This window comes from Monodelphis domestica, chromosome 2 (genome assembly GCF_027887165.1).
Source record: "Monodelphis domestica isolate mMonDom1 chromosome 2, mMonDom1.pri, whole genome shotgun sequence".
NCBI classification, from domain to species: Eukaryota; Metazoa; Chordata; class Mammalia; order Didelphimorphia; family Didelphidae; genus Monodelphis; species Monodelphis domestica.
Genome location: NC_077228.1, coordinates 504433532 through 504460474, shown reverse-complemented (window position 1 = coordinate 504460474; position 26943 = coordinate 504433532). Strand labels below are relative to the sequence as shown.

The 26943-nt window shown below is 41.1% G+C and overlaps 1 protein-coding gene across 2 annotated transcripts; it reads right to left on the bottom strand.

The window, feature by feature from the left end:
- Positions 1 to 18907: 18907 nt before the first annotated feature.
- COPRS (coordinator of PRMT5 and differentiation stimulator) lies at positions 18908 to 24316 on the bottom strand. Of its 2 annotated transcripts, none has more exons than XM_056819469.1 (4): positions 23828 to 24316; positions 21172 to 21253; positions 19541 to 19747; positions 18908 to 19401 (listed from the first exon to the last, which is right to left on the bottom strand). In XM_056819469.1, exons 1-4 carry the CDS (start codon positions 24299 to 24301, stop codon positions 19232 to 19234), a joined length of 933 nt encoding a protein of 310 aa, XP_056675447.1. In that variant the 5' UTR covers positions 24302 to 24316; the 3' UTR covers positions 18908 to 19231. The 2 variants fall into 2 exon arrangements, with proteins under 2 accessions (XP_056675447.1, XP_007485633.1); XM_007485571.3 differs by having other exon boundaries at positions 23975 to 24316.
- Positions 24317 to 26943: the final 2627 nt, after the last annotated feature.

Here is a 26943-nt window from a genome sequence, read left to right as displayed (position 1 = left end):
TTTTTTTTAATAACTCTTACCTTCTGTCTTAAAAATACACAGTTCCAAGGCAGAAGAGAAGCAATTAAGGTTAAGTGACTTGCCCAGGGCCACACAGCTAGGAAGTGTCTGAGGCCAGATTTAAATTTAGATATTCCCATCTCCAGTCCTGGCTCTCTATCCACTGTGCTATCTAGTTGCTTCTTAGCTATACTTTCTCTCCTTATTCCACAGGGGTTTCACCCTACATTCTAGAGACTGCCTTTGAGGTCTCTTGACATCATGTGGATATGCATGCAGCACCCAGGCTATGATCACTCATCCATCTCTCTTACTATGGACCAGTTTTTTCTGATGGTCCATCTCTTGGATGACATCTCATATATTGCTTTTTGCATACAGTTCACTGTTGGCAAAAAGTTGTCAATGAGGGAGGCCAAATTGACCAGCCTTGAAAGTTCAAGAAGACCTGAACAGGGAGCTGGCTAGCCTTGGGAGTTTGTCAGAACCATAAATATGCCAAAGACCCCAGCTGCAGTGGGTACCAGATAAAGGCCAAGAAGACCCCAATAACATAAAATTGTCAAGGTCCCAAGAATAGTATGTAACCGATAAGGGCTGAGGGGAGCCATACACGCCGGCAACGTGTATGTAGCAACAATGGTATGTAGCAGATAAGGGGCTGGAAGGGGGACCATACATGCTGAAAAGTACTTAAGGCCCAGCCTTTCAGAAGCAAACTCAGAACTCTGATGGTAGAGGTTCCTACTGGTGTGTGTACCAGTTCCATAATAAGTGGCCTTTTTCCTTGACTGATTGCATTGTCCGCGGTCTTCCTTGGTGGTGGGTGAAATCCCGGACCTTAACATCACCTTCTTACATTCATCATGCATCACTTTGTTCCCCTTTAGACAACCTTAAATGCTGGTTCCTCAGAGAGGGTGGCATACCATCTAGTGGCATCACCAGGAAAATATTGGTGTCAAAAGGATGATTTTGTTCTGGATGGAAATATGGCAATGTAGCACTGCACTGAATGTAAGAAGGAACCTTATATAATGTGGATAATTCAGAGAGGGGCAATCAGAGCCTTTGCTGATAAGTTAATATATGTGACAGATTTACCCTATAAACATCTGCTTAAGATCTTCAGAAGGAAGGATATGTGTATATATGTGTATATACATGGATATATATTTTAATCTAAATATGTATATTTTTCTATATAATAGATATGTGCATTATATATTTATATATTATATTTATGTATTATTAATTCTTTTTATTATTTATATTATGCATATCTGTGTGTAATTATAATTATTGATATAATATTATATACCATTATAATAATTAAAATATTCTATGAATAATTACTAATTATTAACTGAATATATTTGTATTCTATGTAATTATATGTATCTATACATAATTATAATAATAATGCCTAGATATGCATAATATAAATAATAAAAATGAATTAATATTAATAATATATAATATACATATCTATCTAGAAAAGATAGATAGATTAAAATATATATCCATATATAATATATGCACAAATATGTACATATCCTTCTGAAGATCCTAAACAGATGTTTATAGGGTAAACCTGTCACTGATATATATATATCAGCTAGATAGCTTAGAATCAGGCCTAGAGATGAGAGGTCTTGAGTTCAAAAATGTGACCTCAGACACTTTCTCACTATATGCTCCTAGGCAAATCATTTAATCTGAATTGCCTAACCCTTACTACTCTTTTGCCTTGGAACCAATACTTTGTATTGACTCTAAAATGGAAGGTGAGGACTTTAATTAAATATATATATATTGTGAAGATTGGATTTAGCTATCTCCTAACTGTAACAATGAAGATACTTAGCTCTTCCTTTATTGGGAAGATTGAATTGTAATCCGCAATCTATTTTTAGATTTTAATCCCCAAAAGTGTTAATTCAGTATTTAAAGTAGATCTACCCATTTTAATCTACAAAAAAGTAACTAACCACTAAAGGTGCTAACTAACTACAAAAGATGTGATATAACCAAAAAAAGGTATAATCTAACCAAAAAAGGTGTGAACTAAAGAGTGGGCAGTCCTGGAGAGAGCATCTGCTATGATTGGTAGACATAAAATTTATGGGAGGTGACACAAGAGAAAAATATCTTTAAATAGAGAACCACAGAGGCCAGAAGAGAGAGATCGAAAAACTTTGACTTGGAGTTGGACTGGAATATCAGTCTCTCGAGCTTGGAGTGAAGAAAAGTCAATCTGAGGAGAGACTGGAAGACAGACATTTGAGGAGTCCTGGGAGCCATCAGGCCACGATGCCTTGACAGAGTCATGTGTAGAAGCTAAGGAGACCACAGAGTGGTCCTTGGCAAGATGTGATTGCCCACTCTATCCCTTTTACATGACTTCTCTCATCAATACCCCTTACCTATGAATTGGCATGATTATTATTCCCCCTGGTCTCAAAAGAAAGAATGCAAGAGCAAAACACCTGTACCCTAATTCCCCAAAACATCACCAAAAAGATCAGACCCTTAAACCCAATCCCAAAAAGACTATCATGGATTAACTTTTACTTAGGTACATAATTCCCAGCAAAACCACAGCTACAGGCCAAGCCCAAAACTTTCCCACTCACAGAAACCTAGTCTCATGAAGCCAGCACACAAATCAATCATAGAGTCCCATACAATAAGTACAAGTACATCAAGTTTCAATATGCCTCAGTGACTCGATTTCACAAATCAGTAACTCAGGAACTCCCTAGTAAGAACCCTGAGAAATGGCCAGTCTAATGTTAAATTTGAATTGTGTTCCCAGTACCCCTCAACCTCAATGATATGATTGTTGAATTGTCTTTTAAGAACTGCTGATTAATTATTCCATTTTATTAAAAGCAATAAGTAATTTTCCTTGACTGTTTGTAAACTCAAAACTTCTCACAGGGTAATGAGAAAATTAAGCCACCTGTGACAAAATCATTTATCTTGTGTGCAACCTTTATTCTGTCTTTAATCACAATATAAAAATATAGAATGTTAATCAAGTTAATCAATTTGTTAAAAGTTAATGTATCACTTCTCCAACTATCCCTCTTTGATTATGTGTATTTGAGTGCCAAGAAAATGGGCATAAAAATAAAAACCAAGCCTGGGCATGGTGGAGCAGCTATCAGATGCAAAGCAGTCCCATGGCCGTAATGATTAAGCTGTCTTCCGTTTGTTATTTTTTTGACTGATCATTCATCACCTGTCAGGAAACCCTAGAGTCATGAGTAAGGCTGGACCCCACCCGTGACATTTCTGGCACCAGAACAGGACCATTCCCAGCTAGGTAAGTCCCCTTCCCCTAACCCTAAAAGTTTCAAACAGATCAGGTTCTCTCCGCCCCCCCACCTGGGACCCCCTGTGGATGGAGCAGGATTTGGGGGGAAGTAATCCAGGGCTCCCAATATAAGAGGAGCGGTTCAGAACAGGTAAAGGTAGGAGAAGAAAAGGGCTGCCATAGGACACAGTGAATTGAAAGAAAGCAAACTATTCACTGAAATAATTAAACACAGTTTTCAGAAAAGGAGAGTAAAAGGGAGAAAAGTGAGCAAGTCACAGCTGACTAAGCTCTTGGAGTTTATTCAAAATTGCAGTCCATGGTTCCCCAATGTAAGGATGGTAGATTTAGACACAAAAGAAAAAGTTAGACCCAACTTAAAATTTTATAACATTCACATTCAGGCTAGACAACCACTGACAACCCCCCCACCTGAGGGAAGGAGAATGAGGAGAATGGTCAGGAATGAGGGGTCCCCCTTCTCCTCTTCCTCTACCTCCATGACCCCCAGATCCTCGGCTCTAGCAGAGGAAGAGCCCATTTTTCAATCCCTTGTCACCTGACTTTTCAAATGTTTACACATAAGGCTTCTGGAGCCAAAAACTTTTTTCACCTCTCACAATTTTAAAGGGACAGTACTTTAGAAACAGCAAGATGGATTTTTTCATTCTTTCTTCTTCCTTTTTCTTTCTTCCTCAAGATCTTGAGTAAACACCTTAACTCTTAAAAGCATGCTTCCTTTAGTACATGTTTAATGTTTCTACCTGGCTCAGAGGAAGCCAAAGTTTTTTCTCTCTCTCTCATTCCTTAATATCTTCCCTCTATCGTAAATAAACTACCATAAATTCCATTTACTTTAATAATTCATTTTGGGATTTAGAAATAAAATCCCTGGCGACCACCCAATTTAATATTCAAGTCCAACCAATAAATCTAACTATGTATATATATATATATATATATATATATATATATATATATATGCATGGGTGTATATAGGGTCATTAGATGGCATAGTGTATAGAGCAACAAACCCAGAGTCGAGAAGACCTGAATTCAAATCCAGCCTCAGATCCTTACTAGTTGTGTGTGTCTTTGGGTAAGTCATTTCACCCTGTTTGCCTCAATTTCATCATCTACAAAATGAACTAGAGGAGGAAATGGTAAATCACTCCAATACTTTTGCCAAGAAAGCCCCAAATGGGATCATGAAGAGTCAGACACAATTGAACAACAATATTTTGTATGTATGTATGTATATCTTCAGAAAGGAATACTCTTATAGCTCTCTTTTTTCCAGGGCCAGGATTTCTAGCCTCCCTAGAATTAGGAGGTTAACATATCCCAATGACTTAAAAACCAGAGGCTAAAGACTATGCCATATGGAGGCTGGAGATGAACTTAGAGAGATATAGAGGGAAACATAATAATTCTCTTTAAGTGTAAAAAGGGATGTCAAGTGCTAAAGTGATTACACTTCTGCTTGGCCCTAGAAGGCAGAACTAGAAGCATTAAGGGGAAGAAAGGCAGGGAAGATGGTCAGTTGATTGATTGATTGATTGACTGACTGACTGACTTAAAAGTTATATGCATATTTTAGCTGGATATAAGAAAAAATATCCCAATGATCAATTTTCCAAAAGCAGATGCTGCTCCAGGGACTAGTGAGTTCCCTATCACTGATGATCTACCAGAAGAAGCTAGATTTATCAGGTGATGCTATAAAGGGAGATTCCTATTCAGGTATAGATTAGACTAGATCATAAATTCTTAACCTGGGGACTATAAACTTGGGTTTGAGTTGTGTTTTTTTTAATATTTTGATAACTATTTCAATAAAACTGATTTTCTTTGTGACAATGTATTTTATTTTATGCATTTAAAAATATGACTTCTGAGAAGGGAGTCTATATATAGGCTTCTCCAAACTGCCATTGGGGTTCAGGGTTAAAAACTCCTAGACTAGATAGCTTTGTGGTCCTGGGAGATTCTGTAATTCTGTAAATGTCCATAGGAGGCACTTGGGCTGGATACAGAAGGGGATGGTTATTTAATGTTGAAAAAGGTTACTAAGCAAGATTGTAAAATTCCCTCCTGTCGAATTCTTGAAAAATATGGCCCCGTCCATTTTGGATGGCCCAAACACAGGCTCTTGAAGGAGACAAAAGCCTCAAGGTCTTTCTAGCCCCTCTGCCTCCACATGGCTAAAGTCCGTTGTTTTCCAGGTTCTTTCACTGACTTTGTGATGGATAAGGATCAGGCCATGGGTGTGGTTAGAGACTGGTCACCTAGGCTGGCTTGGAGTTAATGTCAAAGGAAAATTTTCCTTTGAGGAAAATGTGAGAAACCTTTACTCCCAATCTGAAAATCTGCTGGTATCCTGGATGCCCATTCCCCATTTCTGGGGGCTGATGCTGACAAATGGGGATCACCCACCCTCAAAGGTGAGAGACAACAGATGAAAGCTCACCTTCCTTTAGCTCAGGGCTGATGCTCTATGCAACATACCCCAAGCAAGTGCATAAAGATTTGGGTGACTGGGCCTTGTGCACTGGGGCTTTGCAAAATATCTGTGTGGCATGGCTGGGAGCCAACACAGATTAAATGCCCTCCTTCCAGCACTTACAATAAGGGGATTGCATTGCCGATCTTTCAGGATACTGGCCGTAACAAAACAGCACCCAAATGGTGGAAAATTCCACCCCCTGGCTGATCTGGCTTGGGTTGGATTTGTTCCACGCTCCACAGGGTACCTCAGGTTCTGCCATCAGATTTGTTCAGCATGAAAGCAGTATTGGGCTACTGCTTGGGAGCTGGTTAAAAAGGAGAAAACAAAAAAAAAAGATAAAAATAACCACAAAAAAAATAAAGTATATTTAAAAAAAAAAGGAGAAAACAAAAAACACTCCAGCAATCAGTTCTCCAAAAATGGAAGGGACTGCTGCTTCAGGGAGTAGTGAACTCCCCATCACTGGTTATCTTGCAGCTAACACTAAAGCATTTCAGCCTTGAGAGAGAAGCTAAAGAATCTGTCTTGAAGGTGGATCCCAGGAGCTAGACAGCAGCAAAATGGAAAGCCAAGAAGGGCATCAAACACTCACAAAGGGAGAAATTGATCATCACGGCACAAATGGTCCAAAGGGGCACATTGGCCAAAGTTGATCTGATCTAAGAAACCTTCAAAGAAAGATCAGAAATTAAGGACTCAGGGAGGGAGAAGAAAGAGACTCCTATAAAAGGTGGCTTCCACAACTGCTCAGGGGCTTCTGTGCTTTTGTCAGCTAATCTCTGTCTCCCTAGCAGACCCACCCTTGCATCTGAAAATAAATAAACCTTTCTGGGTTCTGGGCCAAGGAATCATGAGAGCTCACATTTAAATAGTACTTTAAAATCTACAGAGTGCTTTTTCCTCCAACAACCTTGTCATAGTATATAAGTAATAGGTGTATTTTTTTTTTACATTCTTACCTTCTGTTTTGGAATTAATGCCAGTGCAGAAAAGCAGTAAGAGGTAGGCAAGGGGGGTTAAGTGACTTGCCCAGGGTCACACAGCTAGGAAGTATCTGGACAGACTTGAACCCAGGGTCTCCCAGTCTCCAGACCTGATGTTCTATCCACTGAGTCACCTGGCTGTTCTAAAGCTAGCTCCTTTTTTTTTTTTAATAATCTCTTCATCAAGTAAGTTTATCAAGTAAATTCACATAGTTTGAAAAGTCAAAAACACACTTTCTCCCTGACTCCTCAGAGAAATACAAACATGGTGCAAATTCTTCATAAATACTCATGGATCACAGATTCACAAACCTTCTGCCTAACTTCATAGGGAGAAATATTACACATAATCCCAAATTTTTCCCAAATGATACTTTAGATTCTCTATACAAAGGATATCTCTTCTTATATTTTAATTCTTAAAACTATAGTAACAATCTCTGAGCTCCTAAAGAGATAGATAGTAAGGATCACCATGCCATGGGCATAGAAAAGAAGGGTGATGTGAATAAGCATATATAAAATAATTAAATACCATGAAACTGGGGTGGCAGTGGGGATCAGTTCCTAGAAGGTAACAGGATCAGGAAAGGCTTCAAGTATAAGTTGACACTTGAACTGAGTTTTGAAAGAAACAAGGGATTGCCATTTTGTTGTTGTTGTTGTTATTCAGTCTTTTCCAACTATTCATGACTCCATTTGGGGTTTTCTTGGCAAAGATACTGGAGTAGTTGGCCACTTTCTTCTCCAACTCATTTTACAGATGAGGAAACTGAGGCAAACAAGGCTAAGTGACACTCGGCTAGTGAGTGTCAAAGGTTGGATTTGAACTCAGGTCTTTGGACTCCAGACCCAGTGCTCTATCCATTGAGCCACCTCACTGTCAGAAAGGAAAAGGTACATTCTAAGAATACTTCACCAGCACAGAAATGGAAAATAGAGTATTATATGTAAGAACTAATAAAAAATTAAGTTTGAATGGACTATAGAGGGTAGGAAAAGGAGTAATATAAAATATGGCTGGAAAAGTATTATAATGAAATATTTTCAATTGTATTGCTCTCACCGAAATATTAATATTTTAAAAGCAAAAAGGATTTGTAAAATTTATAAAATGAAATTTAAAATTATTTTAAATTTATTTTATTTTTATTTCTATTATGTGTATTTTAAAATATATTAGTATAGTCATATATTTCAGATGCTTTCCTTTATTGCACTTCAAAAAGAGTGCATTTTTTCCAAATTGAAGGTTTATGACAAGTCTCCCACAAGTCTATCGAGTCATTTTTTCCAATAGCAAATGCTTATATCAGGTCCTTGTGTCACATCTGGGGGATTCTCAAAATATTTCGAGTGTTTTCATTACAACTCTCCCTGTTAAGGTGATTTGTGATTGGTGATCTTTGATGTTCTTATTGTAATTCTCCTGCCTAGCTCCCTTTCCTGGAGCCACCCTAGCCCCTTGGAAATCGGGCCAATGAATAACACTTCCATGGTCTCTAAGTAGTCAAAGGAAAGGAAGAATTATTCGATGCAGCAAATTTCATTGGTGTCTTACGTTAAGAAATTGTCACAGACACTTCAAACTTCAGCAATCAGCCAGTAGCCATCAGCAATGAGACCAGCAAAAAGATTATGACTCACTGAAGGCTTAGGTGATGGTTAGCATTTTTTAGCACATTGCATTACAGTATATACATTGTTTTTTTAGACATATACTAGTGCACACTTAAGAGGCTACGGAATAGTATAAATAGAACTTTTATATGCATTGGGGAGCCAAAAACTTCATTGAGGTGGTCTGTAACTGAACCCACAACATCTCTAAAGTATGTCTACATCATGTTTATATAAATAAATGTGCGTATATTGAAGGGGTTTTGGTTTTTTAGTCATTTTTCAGTTGTGTTCAATTCTTCATGATCTCTTTTGGGTTTTCTTGGCAGACGTGCTGGAATGGTTTGCCATTTTCTTCTCTAGCTCGTAGGACAAAAAACCTGAGGCAAACAGGGTTAAGTGACTTGCCTGGTGAGTGTCTGTGGCTGGATTTGAACTCAGAAAGAGGAGACTTCCTGACTCCCAGCCATGTACTCTATCTACTTCACTGCCTAGCTGCTCACATATTGGGGGTACATCATCACATTTTTTAAATCATTTTAGGAATACTGTTTTAGATGATCAGGGAACAATAGCCTCCCAACTGTCTTCCCAGCATTCAAATGCCAAATTAATATTTATAAAATGCAGGTCTGACTAGGTCACCGTCCTACCTAAGGAGTTTTGGTAGCTCCCTATAATCACTAATATGAAATGCAAATTCCTCCATTTTTCATTTAAAACTCTTCAAAATCTTACCTTTCTGGGCTGGTTACACGTTACTCCTCTGTCCTACTTAGTATAACCCAAACACGACCATCTACCTCCCGTCTCTCCCTTGGCACAGGCTGTCTGACTCCAGTACCTGGATTTCTCTTCTTCCTCACTTCCTCTCAAAGCTCAGTACAGGTGCTACTTCCTGGAGAAATCTTTCATGATTTCCCCAAGTATTAATTCCTGGTCTAGTTATTTGATATTTATGGGAAATGACTTTTCACAATTCTCCTAATTATTCATTCCCCCATCTTTATTTGGTATTTATTTTGGATGTAGTAATGAGGGAGAGGAATAATTAGATTAGGGTATTTCTACCACTTCTATTTCTTGTATAAGCCTACTGACTCTTTGTTCAGATGGGTTTCCTCATATAAACCCACCGCTCTACTCTGGGAAGTTAAGGGAAAAGGAGATGCAGAATTGTAGCCTTGGGGTGGTGGGTAATAAAGCATCTGTCCTGACATTCCCTGTGTCCCATCAGACCCACGTAGCTTCATCCCATGATCCCAGCCACTCAATATTAAGCATTGGCTCCAAGGCAGAAGAGCAGTAAAGGCTAGACAACAGAGTTAAGTGACTTGCCCAGGGTCACACAAACGGGGAGTGTCTAAAGTCACATTTTAACCCAGGTATTCCCATCTTTAGGCTTTAAACTTCTCTAAACATTAGATTAGCTTTCCAGCGGGCAGTATCACACTGTTGATTCAAATTGACTTTTCAGTCCACTAAAACCTGCCAGCTACATCCATGGACCGCAAACCATGGAAGAGTGGAGACCTCAGAAGCCACTGATCCCATCCAGGCTTGCGCAGGAGTTTCTTCTGTATAACCTGGGTCATATCTTGAAAAGCATAACATCATGGCTAGAGGACTAAATGTGGAGTCAGGGAGACTCGGCGTCCAGTCTCTCAGATGCTTACCAGCTATGGAACCCCAGTCAAAGCACCTCTCTGAACTTCAATTTACTCCTTTAGGAAATGGAGACCATAATCGTCCCTACCTCCCCAGGTGGTCATGAAGACCAAATGAGATAACTTGCACTGAGTCATTTGGAAACTCTAGAAGTTTCTCAATATCAGAACATCACAGGCACAGGGCTGAAAAGAAGTTAGGAACCACCTGGCTCAACCCTCTCATTGTACACATAAGGAAACCAAGTCATAATGAGGTCAAGTGACTTGCCCAGGGTCACATACAATGAGGGAGCATCCAAGGTGGGATCTGAACTCAGGCCCCTCTCACTTCAAGCCCAGCACATACACTCTCCCACCTTACTGTGTTGCTTCTATTATTGTGATGAGGCATAGCAGAGTGAATAGAGGTCTGCTCTTGAAATTAGGAAGTCCGGGTTCAAGTCTGCCATCTATTGCTGTGTGACATTTGGCAAATCAATTAACTTTTCAGTGCTTTAGGCAATTCTTTAAGACTGTAAGTTGCAGAGGTGGTTTGCGGAGTAGGGGAGGAGAGATGAAAAGAGACAGATAGATAAACAGATAAAGAGAGATAGAAGAATAGGTAGATAAGTAGAGATAGATGGAGAGAGAGAAAGAGAGATGATAGATAGGTAGACATAAATAGATAAATGGATGGATGGATAGATGAGAGATAAATAGATCAATAGATAGAGATGGATGGATGGATGGAGATATATGTATATATTATATATACACACATATTTTTACATTAAGACTTTAGGGACACCCTGGATTTGGAAATTAAGGTAATATAAAAATAAAGCCATTTAAAATTACCTTTTTACATTTAAATGTAAAATTATGGAACATATTTCCTCAGTTGGGAGTTTCCTATACCAATTAAGTCAGAGTTTCAGTCCATGAACTATTATTATTAATACTTTATTCAGGGACAGCTAGGGAGCCTAATGGATGGGGAGCTAGGCCCAGAGATGGGCAATCCTGGGTTCAAATTTGGCCTCAGACCCTGGGCAAGTCACTTAACCCCCATTGCTTAGCCCTTACCAGTCTTATGCCTTGGAATCAATACACAGTATTGATTCTATGTTTTGCATGATAATCTGTGTATAAGCCAGATCAAATTGCTTGCTAGTTCTGGGAGAGGGAGCAAAGGGAGGGAGGGAAACAATATGGTTTCGATAATTTCAGAAAACTTAAGAGGAAATTTGTTATTACATGTAATTGGCAAAATAATATGTCTTTATAATAAAACAATATTGATTCTAAGACAGAAAGTAAGGGTTTAAAAAAAATAGTTCAGGATCCTATCTATGTGACCCTGGGCAAGTCACTTAGCCCCCACTGCCCAGCCCTTATCTCTCTTCTGCCTTGGAACCAATACACAGTATTGAGTCTCAGATGGAAGGGGAGGGTTTTATATAAATATCTGGGCAACCTGCCCCCAACTTATCTCTGTCTTGTTGGTTATCACTCACACACTATTCAGCCAAATTGCCCTTCCTCTTTCTTGACTCCCTAACACTTAGCGAGGTTCATGGCTCTGTTAACAACAGTTACTGTAGCTGTTATTTCATTATGAGAGCAAAAAAGAACATTTTAATTAATAAAATGAATACTTAGCATTATTATTATCTTGGCAGTGTCTTCCCAACCCTGTGAGAAGTTGATACAAAGCAAGTTCACATTCCACAACAATCCTAAGAACATCTCAATTTAGGAAGTCATCTGGCAGTTCGCTTGAGACTTAGAGTCACACTGGCATGGATTCCCTATGCTAAAAGAAAGGAGTCCAGAGCTTTAGACTAGATTTCACCAGACTATGCTTCTGAGCTGGAAAGGGACATAATCATGTGGTCTTTGACGCCACCTGCTGGCACGAAGGGGGTAGCTCAAGCCAAGAGCAGATGTGGTGGTGCTGGAACTGTCAGATTTGGGGAAGTCCAGGGCTTGGGCTGGACCTTTACAAGACACATGGCTTTATCTTGTTTGCTACGTACAGACATCAGCCAATGAGAAGTGGTTTTAGGAAATCATTTCTGAAACCACAAGAGCATCATTGGGGAAAAAGAAAAATATTCTCCTTGCAATTGCCTAAAATTGATGACAAAAATCTCCCATCGAGGTTTGTCTTCTAGTTAAGTACAGTGGAAAGTATACTGAATTTGGAATCAGAGGATCTGCCTTTCAATCCAAGAGATGAACTTGGGCATTTTCCAATCCCTCGACTAGACTCTTTTTTCCCTGTAAAATGAGAACTGAACGATATCATTTTGGAGGTCTCTCTGACTTTAACTTATATGTATGACTTTGGTCAAGTGGCTTAATCTCTCTGGGACTCAATTACCCTATTTGTAAAATGAAGAGTCTTGATTGGAATAAAATATAAATGCCTGGGGGCATCTAGGTGGCTAGCTTTATATAAATGTCTATGCAACCTGCCACCAACCTATCTCTATCTTGTTGGATATCATTCATCCACCAATCAGCCAAATTGCTTTTCCTCTTTCTTCCTAACCTGACTAGTGTAAAAATAAAAGGCAGAAACTATAAAACTAATGGGCAATGAATTGATTATTGGTTATAAATTGATTTGATACTCTGCTTGCTGTGCTTACAAAAGTATCTTCTGTTTATATCAGTGAAGTGAACTCTTCAGGGCCAGGCACAAGGACACTAAGGAGACTCTTGTTATATAAAAATAAACTTTTTATTGAAAATATAAGGATAAAAAAGGATTTCTAACTCTAAGGGATTCTAAATCCACCCAAATAAAACTCCCTGGTTCCGCAAGGAACCTCTTCTCCTGTTCCCACAGGCTACACTGATCCTTCCTGATCTAACCCAAATTTTCCCTATTCTACACAGACTAACACTCTTATCCTTATAATTCTTAACTTTGTCTCCAAGTTATAAAAATAACAAAGGCCAGCTAGCTGGCTGAGCCTTAACAAGAACCAAGTTAGGACTCTGAGCCTTAACAGACTCGAGTCCAAGCCAAAAACCAGGTCTTTCTTTGGTCTTCTCAGAGATAAAACAACCTTTGAACACAGCAATAGATAATCACTAGTGTTTCCCAAGTTGGGAAAAGGAAAACCATTTCGCTCCTTCAGGTCTTTCCCTCCTTTCCTTCTACCTCAGACAGTGAGAGAGAGCGAGATAAGAAAAAGGCCTTCTCCAAGCCCTCAGAGGGAGAGAGTGACTCTGCCAACTGCCAGAGACCAGCTGCCACAGAAAAACCATTAGATTTGAAACTGACAGTCTCAGCTCTGTTCGAAACGCCAATTCTTTCTCAAGCCAGCTTCTCTACTTCTTATCTCTAAACTAATGCAAGAGTTATTTTCTAATATCATCCTTATAATTGCAATACTCCTATCTTGTGTTTCTCTGTTTTTATACTGACTATCCACCCCCCTGGCCAGGATTGCGTTCTCTCCTTCCCTCCTCCAGATGAGTTCCTTTCCCTTAATACACAATGCAGACACCATTTTTCTTTATGAAGCTCCTCACCATCTCCTCCACATCCAGTGCCTTCCCATAATATCTTAGATGGACTTAATTATCTTATGTGTATGTGTCTATGTATCTTTATTAATTTTCCATTTATGTTGTACATGTTTCCATGTTCTTATCTCTCCATTAGAATGCAAGATCATTATAAATAAGGATCACTTCACTCTGAACTTGTCTCCCTAACACCTAGCAAATTGCTTACTCCTGTCAGGACCCTTAGGCCAAAGCAGAGAAGCAGAAAAGGGTCACAGGATCAAGAACTAGAAAGAACCTTAAAGATCTAGTCCAATCCCAGCATTTGTCAATGAAGAAACTGAAGCTTAAGGAGATTGAGTACATTGTCCAAGATTTAACGATTATAAAAGGGAGTAATGTTAGCTGCCTCCTGAGAGGAAATGGGCTAGAAATCAGGGATGAATTCTGTTTTGGCCAATGTGTGAATTTGTCTTGCTTGGCTATTTTGTTGAAAGAAAGGACTTACGGTTTAGGTTGGGGAGAACATTGTTTTTGTTTTTAATTTGTAACAAGAGGTTTGAGAAGAGGGTTAGTGATTGTGATGCCCAAAAAATGTTTTAAACAAAGTCACTTAAGTATTCTTTTAAAATGGCACAAAGAAAAAGAAATTTGAAGGAAAACACTAACCAGAAGGATAGTTTTAAAACTAACTTATTGAATTTCTCATTTATTTTAAACCCTTACCTTCTGTCTTAGAATCATTATTGTATATTGGTTCTAAGGCAGAAGAGCAGTAAGAGCTGGACAATGGGGGATTGTGACTTACCCAGAGTCACACAGCTAGGAAGTGTCTGAGGCCAGATTTGAACCTAGGACTTCCCATCTCTAGATCTGGCTCTCAATCCACTGAGTTACCCAGCTGCCCCCTGACCAGCACTTTTAAGAGGCAAGATTAACTTCTTGACAGAGAACAGACCTTGTCATCACTTGTAGAAAGCTCTAGCTCAATGCTTCACAGGGACTGAAAGGATCATTTAGCTAAGTTAATGAAAAGTTTGTTTAATTGACCACAACAGGCAAACGTCTTGAAACGTTAGTTCCCGAGACCTTTAAAAAAAGATTTATATCTCAATGAAGAACTGGGAAATATCTTAGCTGTTTCATGGGATAATCCAATTCTACAAAATGGAAACAGAAAAAGTAAATCCTCGGTTGGGAAAACTTAGATTTAAAACTTCCCTATAGACTAGACTATAAGCCTGGATAAGTTATGGCCCAGGAAACTCTCCATATATTGGCAGCTGCTAATATATATTAATAGAAGAAATTTCCTTGTTAGGAGTTCTCTACACCAAGGAAAACACAAAGTCCAGTTTTTAAAAAGTGCACTCTGGATAAAGAGAAAAAAAAGCCAGTCCCTGCCTGAGACAACTAAAAGACCCGAGTTCAAATCCAGCCTCAAATATTTACTATGTGAGCAAGTCACCTAACTTGACTGTCTCAATTTACTCAACAGTAAAATGGGGATAACAATAGTACTGTGAATTTTAAAATCTCCATCTTGCTTGGTCTAGCACCCACACTACACGGGCATGCGCTAGTCAATGACAAATCAGAAATAACTAACTGCCCACCTGGGCTGTCCTAAACCAAGCTTGAGCCACCATTGGCACTTGTGAGGCACAGGAAGTGAGGTAGGGAACAGCCTCTGGAATTCGCTCACTTCCTGTGGACAGGGCTAGGCGCCAGTTCGTGCTAGGAGCTAGAGCAGGGAGGAGGCCCACAGACAGCTTTCCTTCAAATTGGTCATGTGAGTCAAGGTCTGATTCTCTTTACCTTGGCTTTTGGGCCTAAAACTCCCTCTGGCTCTGCCAGGAGGTTGAGTTAACCTTTTTCCCCTTTCTCCTTTCTCCTTCTTCTTACTCCTGTTGTGATTAAACCACCATAAACTCCATTCTGACTTGAGTGTTTCATTTTAGGAATTTCATAAGTAAATTCCTTGGTGACCATAAATTAATATTATAACAATCTTTAAAGGTGATTTTCACCATAACAGTACCTACCTCTCAAGATTGTTAAGGATCAAATGACAATATTTGTAAAATATTCAGTACAATGCCTGGACCATATTCCTTCCTTTAAATAGCTTACATTCTATCAATGAGTAACAGAGATGCGTTTAAGTAAATGAGATTAAATAATCAGAAAAATATTAATGTTCATAGGTAGAGTCAATATAATTAAAATAACAATCCTACATAGTCTACTTATTCTATGCCATCCCAATTAAATTACAAAAAAATATTTTATTGAGCTAGAAAAACAATTTTTTTTTAACCCTTACCTTCCATCTTAGAATCAATACTGGGTATTGGTTCTAAGGCAGAAGAGTGGTAAGGGCTAGGTAATGGGGGTCAAGTGACTTGCCCAGGGTCACACAGCTGGGAAGTATCTGAGGCCATATTTGAACCCAGGACCTCCCATCTCTGGGCCTGGCTCTCAATTCACTGAGCCACCCAGCTGCCCCCAAAAAATATTTGGAAGAACAAAAGGTCAAGAACACCAAAGGAATTTTTTTAAATGTAAAGGAAGTCTAGCAGTACCAGATATTAAACTGTATAACAGTAACTATCAGAACTATCTGATACTGGTTAAGAAATATGAAGTTGGATCAGTACAATAGAACATAGAAGAAATAATAGTAAAATATTATAAAAATTTTGTATCTGACAAAAGTATAGATTCAAGTTTTGGGGTATAAAAATTTACTGTTTCACAAAAATTGGGAAATTTGGAAAGCAGTTTGGCAGAAACTAGGTATAGAACAATATCTTATATCATTTACTAAGATGGAATCAAAATGAATGTGACCTAGACATAAAAGGAGATATCATAAGCGAATTAGAATAGAAGAATAGGGATCACATTATCAGACTTATGGATATGAGAAGAATTTAAGAATAAACAATGAATAGAAAGCATTGTGAGATATAAAATGGATAATTTTGATTATACCAAATTATAAAGGTTTTGTACAAATAAAACTAAGGTAGTCTAGATTAAAAGAGCAAGAAAATGGTGAAGGATTTGTAGGCAGTTTCCCAGATAAAAGTCTCATCTCTAAAATACGTAGAAAAACTTTGTCAAAATTGTAAGAATATAAGCCATTCCCCAATTGATAAATGGTCAAAAGATATGACAAGACAGTTTTTGGATGAAGAAATCAAAGCCATATATACATAGGCATATAAAAAAATGGTATAAATCATTACTGATTAGAGAATTGCAAATCAAAACAATTCTGAGACATCATATCATGCCTATTGATTGACTAAAATGATAAAAGGGCAAAATAACATGTTGGAGGGATATATGAAAAAGTGAGGCTATGTACAATTTTCGTAGAACTGTGAACTGATCCAACCATTTAGGAGAACAACTTGGAATTATGCCAAGTTATAAAACTGTGTTTGCCCTCAGCAATAACACTGTTTGGTCTGTATTCCAAAGTGATCAGGGAAAAAGGAAAAAGAACCTATATGTTCTAATATATTTATAGTAGGGAGTAGAAACACTGAAGAAAAACAACTACTTGATTACATGGGTCAATGGGAATATGATTGGGAATGGAGACTCTAAATGATCATCCTAGTGCAAACATCAACAACATGGAAATGGGTTCTGATCAAGGACACATGTAAAACCCAGTGGAATTGCATGTCACCTACAGGAAGGGATGGGGGAGGGGATGGAGGGAAAGAATATGATTCTTGTAACCAAGGAAAAATGTTCTAAATTAACTAAATAAAATTTTCAAAAAAATAAAATATTTATAGTAGCTCTCTTTGTGGTGACAAAGAACTAGAAATTGAGAGGATGTCCATTAATTTGGGAATGGCTGAACAAGTTGTGATATATGATTGTGATGGAATACTACTGCACCAAAAGAAATGACGAGGTTAGTTTTTTTAAATCATGTAAAGTGGATGGAAAGCCAGGCCTAGAGGGAAGGTCCTGTGTTCAAATCTAACCTCAGACACTTCCTAGCTGTATAACCCTGGAGAAGTTGCTTAACCCCCATGCCTAGCCCTTATTACTCTTCTGCCTAGGAACCAATTCAAACTATTGACTCTAAGATTGAAGGGAAAATTGTTTTTAAAAGAGAGAAAATGAGAGAGAGAGAGAGCACAAGTGCAACCTAATAAGAGGGATCAGGAAGGCTGTCCCTTAAAGATATGGGCACAGTAGAAAAAGCATCAGCTCTGGAATTGGAGAACATGGGATCAAAATCCATTCCTGATACTTATCTGATGACCTTGGGAAAAACATCCTCCCAGGGCCTCAGTTTCTCCTTTAAAATGAGGTTGAACTTCTCAAGTCCCTTTTAGTCCTAAATCTGATGCCTTTACTAGGAAAATTCAGCAAGAGCTGAATTTTGACAAAAACAGAAATCTAAGAGGTATAGATAAGATGAAGAAAGCATGTGCAAAGGAAAGAAACGGAATGTCAAGTTCAGGGAATACCAAGTAATCCAGTCAGCCTGGAACAGACTGTATAAGGGGGAATAATATGAAATGCATGGAAGGAAAGGCTGGAACCAGACTGCAGAAGGCTCTAAATGCCAAGTGTAGTTTTTTCTTTTTTCCTGGTGCCAACAGAGAGCAGCCACTAAAGGGTTCTCAAACATGGGAATGATGCACCCTTAGGAAGGTCATTTTATAAGTTGTATTGAAGATGGTTTGGAGAAAGGCACCGTAAATCTAATTAGAAAGCAGCTGTAGGAATTTAGATGGTGTGGTCATAAGAGATAAAGGCACGACTGATTTACCACCGAATTACTGTACTGGACATTAGGGGAACAAAAATAGCCCCTACCCTCCAAGGCCCCTATATTCTAACATTTTTAAATATTAAAGAGATACATACAAAATAATAAAAGGTTTTGGGGGAGACTTCCAAAGAGCTTCATGTAGAAAGTGGTATCTGAGCCAAGTTTGGAAGGAAGCTGGGGAATCTATGAGGCAGAAGGAAGGACTTTCATACCATTCTCAATAAAAGTCAATAGCTAATTAAACACTGACATCCCTGTTCCTCTAAGAACAGCAGAAACCAGCAATCAGGTCACTGACTTCACAAAGTCCTCCCTCCCCTACTCTCTTTCTGATCAACAGCATCAGAACAATGACATGAAAAAGCAGCAGGGCTGGTAAATCTCCAAACTTTTACTTTAAAATGTGAAGAGGGAGGCATAGGAAAGCCATGAGCCCAAGATGGTTCAGATGCAGTCAATTAAAGAGTGGTATTAATAAAAGCAACATTCTGATTTTTCAACTTTTATTTAAGAAAAAAAAAAATCACCCTCCAGGATCCTCCCCCACTCCAATATCACAGAACCCACCCTTTGTTGCAGGCAAGATTGTGCCAACAAAACCCAAAAGAAAACTGGAGAGAAAGGCTTTCCCTTCTTAAACACAACAGTCTGTGAAAAATGCAGCAGCTTCCAGAATCTGTCCCAACACCTTTCCCCAGTGTGAGAACCCACCTCACAAGCGGGCACGAGGGAATGTGATAGACAGGAAGAAGGTCAAGGGGAGCCCCATGGCCCAGCCCACAAGGCAGGAAAGCATCCTGAAGTTTCTGATCAGTCTTCAGCATCATCAAACTGCCCGGTCTCAAAGACCATTTTGGAATAGTGGGGAGTCAAGGGGGCTGGGTGGTGCCAGCTTGGATCATAAATCAAGTCTCCTTGCTGGGCCCGAGGTGCCCAGAGACAGAAGTCTTGAATGCTGGCACGGTGGATATCTTCGGCACCTGAAGAAAGTTCCAAAAAATAAATTAAAGGAGAAGAGCCCTCAAGGATGAAAGGTGACTAGAGCATCCCAAGCTTGCTCCCAATACATTGGAGGTGCTGGGAAAGCTAACACCAACCCCAAAAAAGCACTATACCTACCATACGGATTCCCTTGATCCAATATCAGCTCAGTGTCCCAGTCCTCCTTGACAGGAGGCTCAGCCCTTGGCTCTGGAGGGAGGCTGTTCTCCACTCTATCTTCTAGCTCCCAGTTCAAGTCTTCCTCAGAGTCCCCATAGTCCTGCACCTCATCCTCATCAGGATGGTCAACTTCTCCTAAGATGGGCACATTCTGGGCCCCACAGGCTAAAAAGAGGGGAGGAAAAGGTCAATTAAACATTGAGCAGACACAAAAGTGGCCACCAGGATGTTCTGAATTCTTTAAATAAAAGCAAAATTCCAATGCAAAGGACAGCAAATTCCCAAATAAAAGCACTGAGAAGAGTAATGATATGGATAATATAAAAAATTTATTTCTACCAACAACATGGAAATGGATTCGAATCAAGAACACATGTGAAACCCAGTGGAATTGTGCGTCAGCTATGGGAGAGGTGGTGGGAGGTGGGCGGGGGGAGGAAAAGAAAATGATCATTGTTTCCAATGAATAATGTTTGTAAATGACCAAATAAAATAATGTTTAAAAAAAAATTATTTCTATTTTGCTTTGGAAGATGGTCTGATATTTTCCCCAAAAAAAGTGTTAAATGTAGATATCTCTACACATAAATCACCCATCATCACTAGTTTTCCACCTATAAAAAAGGAGGTCAGACAAAATCAGCAGTTCCCTACCTTCATTATAGACCTGAAGGAGCAAGGGACTTGTGAATGCCCCACCCAACACAAGATCCAAATATACATCATGACTTGCTATTAAGTAGACAAATAAGCTTCTGTAGACTAGACAGCATCTCAGACTTTTAAATATTATTAATTTTTCAAACCTATATAGATGCTGTTGTAGAACTAACCTCTTTAAAAGTATTACTGAATTCAGAGTAGGCTTTTTGTCATTAAAGGATACAAAGAGCAGGGGGGTAGCACATCACAACACAAGAGGCATGGGTTAGGCACACAGGAGAAACCATCAGTGTTACTCTAATTCAAAAAGGCTTTATGGAGAAAGTAGGAATTTAGGAGCCATTTAAATGATGAAAAGAAATAGTCACGGGAAAGATAATAGAGTTCCAGGCATCTGACACTGCTCTGGCAGATAATCCTAGGGAGCACTAATTAATACACAAAAAGAAAGAAGCAAAGCTCAACAAAGGCAGGGCTAGATAGGACACTGGAGAAAAAAAGTCAGGGCAGAGATACCCAGGTTCTACCCAGGATCTCAGCTCAGATCCCAAGAGGGACCTGTAACTTCAGGAGCACCTTTAATCAGGCACCCTCTAGGAACCACCAAGTATAGGAAGTGATCTCACCATGGCACTCAGCAGCAGCTCTCCAGGTCAACTCCTACCCCCCACAGCACACCCAACATTGGGGTCATCCAGCTGTTGCTTGGAAGCTACCAGAGGGTAGCCCGTTCCCCTTCTGGGAAGTTTATCATTTTTGCAGACGTCAAACCTCCATCTTCATAGTTTCCATTCACTGTCCCTGGTTCTGGTCTCTAGGGCCACACTGAACACACAGAGCAAAGCACAGTGATTGGAGGACCACTCTCTCCACTACTTAACACCAAGCTTCAGACCCTCAACATCCACCCAGAGATGGTTACTTGCCTAGTTTGGGTCTCCATTTCATGACCTCATCCTCATCTCCTTCCTTCTTTTGATAGAAATGGTCAGACATGGCCAAGTTGACCTGCACAAGGAAAAACAATTTGGAACTTTGGCACCTCCACATTTCCTCTTAGCTGAAAGAAAATAATCATCACTTAACACTTTCATAAAATGTTGTAATTTAGATAGGGGCAGATAGGCGGCTCAGTGGATAGAACTAGGCCTGGAAATAGGAGGTCCTGGATTCAACTCTAACCTTAGACACTTCCTAGTTATATGACCTTAGACAAGTCACTTCCCCTCTTTGGGTCTCCATTTGCTCATCTGTAATAGGAGATTGAATTAGTTGTCTCCTGAGATCCCATTTATCTCTACATGCTACAAGCCTCTACACACATTTCTCCCTGCCCAGTCTGGCCATAGAATGATGATAAAAATCTGCTCTAGTCTCCTCCCATTCCCAATTTATCCTTCCTCTTCAAAAAGGTTTCTCAACTTAGGGGTTATACACTTGTTTTTATAATAGTTTAATCACTAAATTTCAATGAGTTTCTTGTTAATATACTTTATTTTGAACAACATGATTCTGAGAAGAGGAAGCCCTGATTTCACCAGACTGTCATAGTAATGGTGAAGAACATTTGTTCTGGAATGCACTTATTCTCCCCCCCCCAAATATTCACTTAGAACACAAAAGAATACAGATTAAATATAATAGCCAGGGATGAAACAGCCCTCCTCTCTACAGGGAGGTAAGAAGACACCAGCCCAAAATGTTGTTGCATGTGCTCTCATATGACATGAGAATGATGTGAAAAGGATCAATGAATAATTTAAAATATACAAATAAGAAAAAAGGATTCCCTTGACTCCTTCATTACTCAGCTCAAATTTAGCCTTCAGCAGAAGTCTCCCCAGCTGCTTCCCCTGGAAATTACTTCGATCCTTTCTGCATATATGTTTTACTTAGATATTTACATTGTCTCCTCCAGTGGCTGGCACAGTACACAATAATTGCATAAACCACCGTATCTTGTTTACTACTCTGGGATAGGAGGCAGAGTTTCCACACATTCATTGCCATTCTCTCACTAGGGCCAAAAGAACAAGCCCTCAATAGCCTTTCAAGGACTGAAGAATCTTGATAAGGAGCCTTTACAAAAGCCCACTAAACCTGGCACAAAGTTAGTTAGGCCTAGGGCATACAAAGCCAATGTTTTGTTTTCTGAATATTCTGCAAGTAACCAGATAATGAGAGTCTCTTGAGTTATAGAAGCAGGGTCCCCCTGAGGTCAGGATCTGATCTAGGACTGAATAGTTTCCTACCACCAGTAGGGGCTTTCAAAGACTTTAAAAAAAAACAAAACCTTACTTTCTGACCTAGTAACAACTCCCAAGACAGAAGAGCAAGGGCTAGGAAAAGTGATTTGCCCAGGCTCACACAGCTAGAAAGTGTCTGAGGCCATATTTGAACCCAGGTACACCCAATTCCAGGCCTGGCCCTCTATCCACAGACCCACCTTTTTTAATATTTTCTTTAAACCCATACCTTCCATCTTGGAATCAATATTGGGTATTGGTTCTAAGGCAGGAGAGTGGTAAGGGCTAGGCAATGGGGGTTAAGTGACTTGCCCAGGGTCACACAGCCAGGAAGTGTCTGAGGCCACATTTGAACCCAGGACCTCCCATATCTGGGCCTGACTCTCAATCCACTGAGCCACCCAGCTGCCCTCATTCACTTTCAAGGAATGAAATGAACTCTTGGAATCCAGTAGTGGGCTACTTGCTTTGATAAGGATAAAAACATCCCAGCCAAAGGGTGGATTCCCCAAAGCAGTTCTTAAATCTTTTTGGTGCTCTGCATTGTCTTTGGTAGCCTATGAACCCTTTTGAGAATCATGCTTTTAAATGCATAAAAATATGTAAATTACAAAGCAAATCAATTATACTGAAGTAAAGATGTAGTTTTTCCTCATCCAAGTTCAGACCCCTGAGATCTATCTACAGACCAATAGAACTCAGGTTAAGAATGCCTGTCCTAAAAAAGCCTTAACAAAATAAGTCCTCTCATTTCTTCCCCCTGAGCATATTAGACCAGTGAACCTCCCAGGGGCCGGGCTTCAGCCTTCTGGCCTGGCACCCACTCCACTCATTACCAGCCTTTGGGAATCCCAAGATCCCTGGCCCTCTTTAGCGAAACCCGAGGCCTGGGACTAGTGGGCTTAATAAATGCCAGGTGACAGACAGTTGCTTAACACTCCAATAGCGTAAGCCTCTTGAAGGTAAGGCCAGCCTTCTTACAACCCCTCCCAGTTCTGCCATGGGGCAGAGGGTCTCCTAGGGCCATAAGCAAATGGGGTCGCCAGCAGAGACTACATTAGGGAGAGAAGGATTGGCTGGGGGAGAGCGGTGACGGGTGACCTGAAGGGGGGGAAGTGAAAGAAAGGGTTAGGAGGAGACTGAGAAGGGACACGCAGGAGGCCCGTGGGGGGTTGGGGAGGGAGGAGAGGGGTTGTCTCCAGGAGAGCGGCCCGCGGGAGAAGTCTCCGGGAGAGGGGCCCGCAAGAGGAATTGAGGGGCGGGGAGGATGGCGGCCGCGGAAGGGGTCGGGTCAGCGGCCCTCGGGGCCACCTCCCGCCCATGGATGGGGCCACACCTCCCAACCCAGCTCCGGCCCGGAGGCGCCGCTCCCGGAAGGCCCGTGCGGAGATGTGGCGGTCCCGCGCCGGTCTCGATCTCGTCTCGCCTCGGTCTCGGGTGGGCGCGGGGTGGGGGGGGGAGAGAGGGAGGCTTCCGGCCTTACCGCCGCTGCCCTGGGCGGCTCCTCTTGCGGTTGAGGCTCCGGCTCGGGCTCGGACGGCGCCTCTTCTTCTAGGGCCCGTGCGGCTAGCGGCAACTGTGACTCTCCCTCCGAGGCTGCTGGCCTCCAGCCACCCCCGGTCCCTGCAGCCCGCGGCTCCATGCCCGCCAGTCCCTGAGGCGCCGGGGCCGCCGCCGCCGCCGCCCCCACGTGACGACCTCCCCATGCTGCCGGCCGAAAGGCAACACGGAACGGCCAATGAGAGGCAAGGGGCAGGGTTCTGGTCACGTGACCTGTCCTGGGCGGGGCCTGCCTGCCGCATCGGCCCATTGGTGGGAATCCTCCGTTAATGTCGGGGCCTAGTGGTCCCGAAGTACGCGAAAGGGCTCAGCAGGTGGTCGGCCTCTGCCCGGAGGAATTTTGCTCACGCCAAAGCCGGACTCCTCATAGTCCGGTAAAGGGGCGATTTCAGGGGAAGTCGTCGGTAAAGAGGATGGACCCATTCACGGCTCGAAGGGGTCTCGGCGGTTCTAGCGACGTGCCCCAAACGTCTGCACTGCCTCCAGGCGAAGCAAGAAGCCCGGCTTGATATTTAAATCCTTGGCTAGCCGGCCCCAGCTAGTCTGTCTTTTCGTGCATCACCTGGATCCGGCCAAACTGAACGACCAGGCTGGGCTGCTTTTTCTGCCCCTGACTCCTTCCTCTTCAGCAACCTAAGCCCGCCCAAAGCTCAACTACTGCCTTCTGCGGGAAGCCGGGCCCAAATGCAATCTACGGGGGCCCTTCTCCCCTACCATCGTATTTTTGTTACATTCAGGTCATAAGTTGTCTTCCCCAACACAAGGCCTGTGCCCTCGGAGCTTGGCATCCAGGGGTGCCTGCCCAATTCTGGTCATTTGCTGAATCTAGTGGCTTTGTCCTTAGTTTCCAAACACAAGAGGCTTTCCCTCCACCTCAGCCTCTGTCAAGGTGAGGACTTGGGCAGAAGTGAGAGAGCCTGTAAAAGCTTCATTAATCCCAAAACCAGAAGGAAGAGAGCCTTGGAAATCTAGTCGGGTCCCTTTCACTTTAAGAGAACATCGTTCCAAGCTGGGGAATTGCCAGGGGTTTATTCTGTGGCAGCTGCAAGACTATAAACCAACCTACAAGCATTAATTGTCTCCTTTTTTTAGGCAGACATTAAGTGACTTGCTCTGTGATATGCCAGGCACCATGCTAAGTGCTGAGGATAGAAATAGAATAAAACAATCCAGATTCTCCTGGAGCTTCCATTTTAATGGGAGGAACATCAAATTCATAGATGAACCTATAAAAATAAGAATAAATGTCAAGCACTTAAATAATAGTTCTAGGTAAATTTGGGAGGTAGAACCTGGAAGATGAGAGAGCCCATCTGAAGTCCAAGTGAGAAGACAGTGCCTGTAGAGGGAAAGGCCAAAACAAAGACATTCAGATGGGAGATTTTGCATCACTGTGAGGCTGAGGCCCAGCTCAAGGTCTGGAGCAGAGTAGGAGTAATGTCCAGTGGGCTTGGAAAGATAGGCTAGAGCCAAGAGATAAAGAGCCTTAAAAGTGACACATAGTTTATATTTTCTCATAGAGGCAGCAGGGGGGAAGAGTGACCCAGTCAGATCTACTTTCATATATGGTCCCTCTAAAGGGGTGGAGGTGGAGGCAGGGAGCCCAACAGTTCCCAAATATTTTAACAATTATATGATCCTATAATATTCTATTCTCACCTGCAACATTGTTAATCCCTTTGGAAGTGTCTCATTGGTACCTTCTATGGAGTTCAGTTCAAGCAGTCCCTTTTTTCCTTAAACCCACACTTTTCCCACCACTATGTACCCTACAGTAGACTGGGCTAGCCCAGCCACAAGACATCTCTGGGGGATATTCCTTATTTGTTTTTTCCCATCCTGACCCAGGCTTTCAATCATGATCTTCAGCTGCCACTAGATCCAAAGGATGAGGGTAAATGAGAAGAATCACACTGTAGGTAATACTTGGACAATGGCTCTCTCCATGGAGCTGCTAGGTCCTGGATTGAGTCCTGGATTGAGAGCCAGGACTGGAGACAGGAGGTCTTGGTTCAAATGTGGCTTCTTCAGATGCTTCCTAGCTGTGTGATCCTGCACAAGTCACTTAACCTCAGTTGCCTAAGTTACTCTTACCACTCTTCTGCCTAAGAACAATTCTAAGTCAGGAGGTAAGGGTTTAAAGATTTTTTTAGAGAAAGAAAAGAAAAACTTAGGACACACTTCTAGGCAAGTCACTTGACCCCATCTGCCTAAAAAAGAAAAATTTCCAAACAACTTTGCCCTAGACATAACAGGCTTGTGGCTTTAGTTAACTGTGACCCAAATTCCATCTACACTCTCATTCCTTCCCACAGCATGTATTTCCACCTATGTCCACTTTAAATCTCTCCCTGGAGAGGCATTTATAAATGTCTATTAGATATCTCTACCTTGATGTCCCACAGACATCCCCACTAGCATCCCCAAAATATCCTCTTCCTCTCTAAACCCTTTCCTAAAAGCTCCCTGTTTCAGAATTAGAGCCAAAAACATAATCTAATACAATCTTGACCTGAAGCAAGAATACCCTCCCCAACATTTCTAACAATTGGTTACATATTTGGGATTGAAGATTATAATAATGGGGAGTTCACTACCTCTTGACAACTTTAGGAATGGACAGATAGCTCTATAATCTTTAAGAAAATTCTCTCTAGGGGGCAGCTGGGTGGCTCAGTGGATTGAGAGTCAGAACTAGAGACAGGAGGTCCTAGGTTCAAATCTGGCCTCAGACATTTCCCAGCTGTGTGACCCTGGGCAAGTCACTTGACCCCCATTGCCTAGCCCTTACCACTGTTCTGCCTTGGAGCCAATACACAGTATTGACTCCAAGACGGAAGGTAAGGGCTTTAAAAAAAAAATTCTCTCCAAAAGTAAAAAATCTACCTTCTG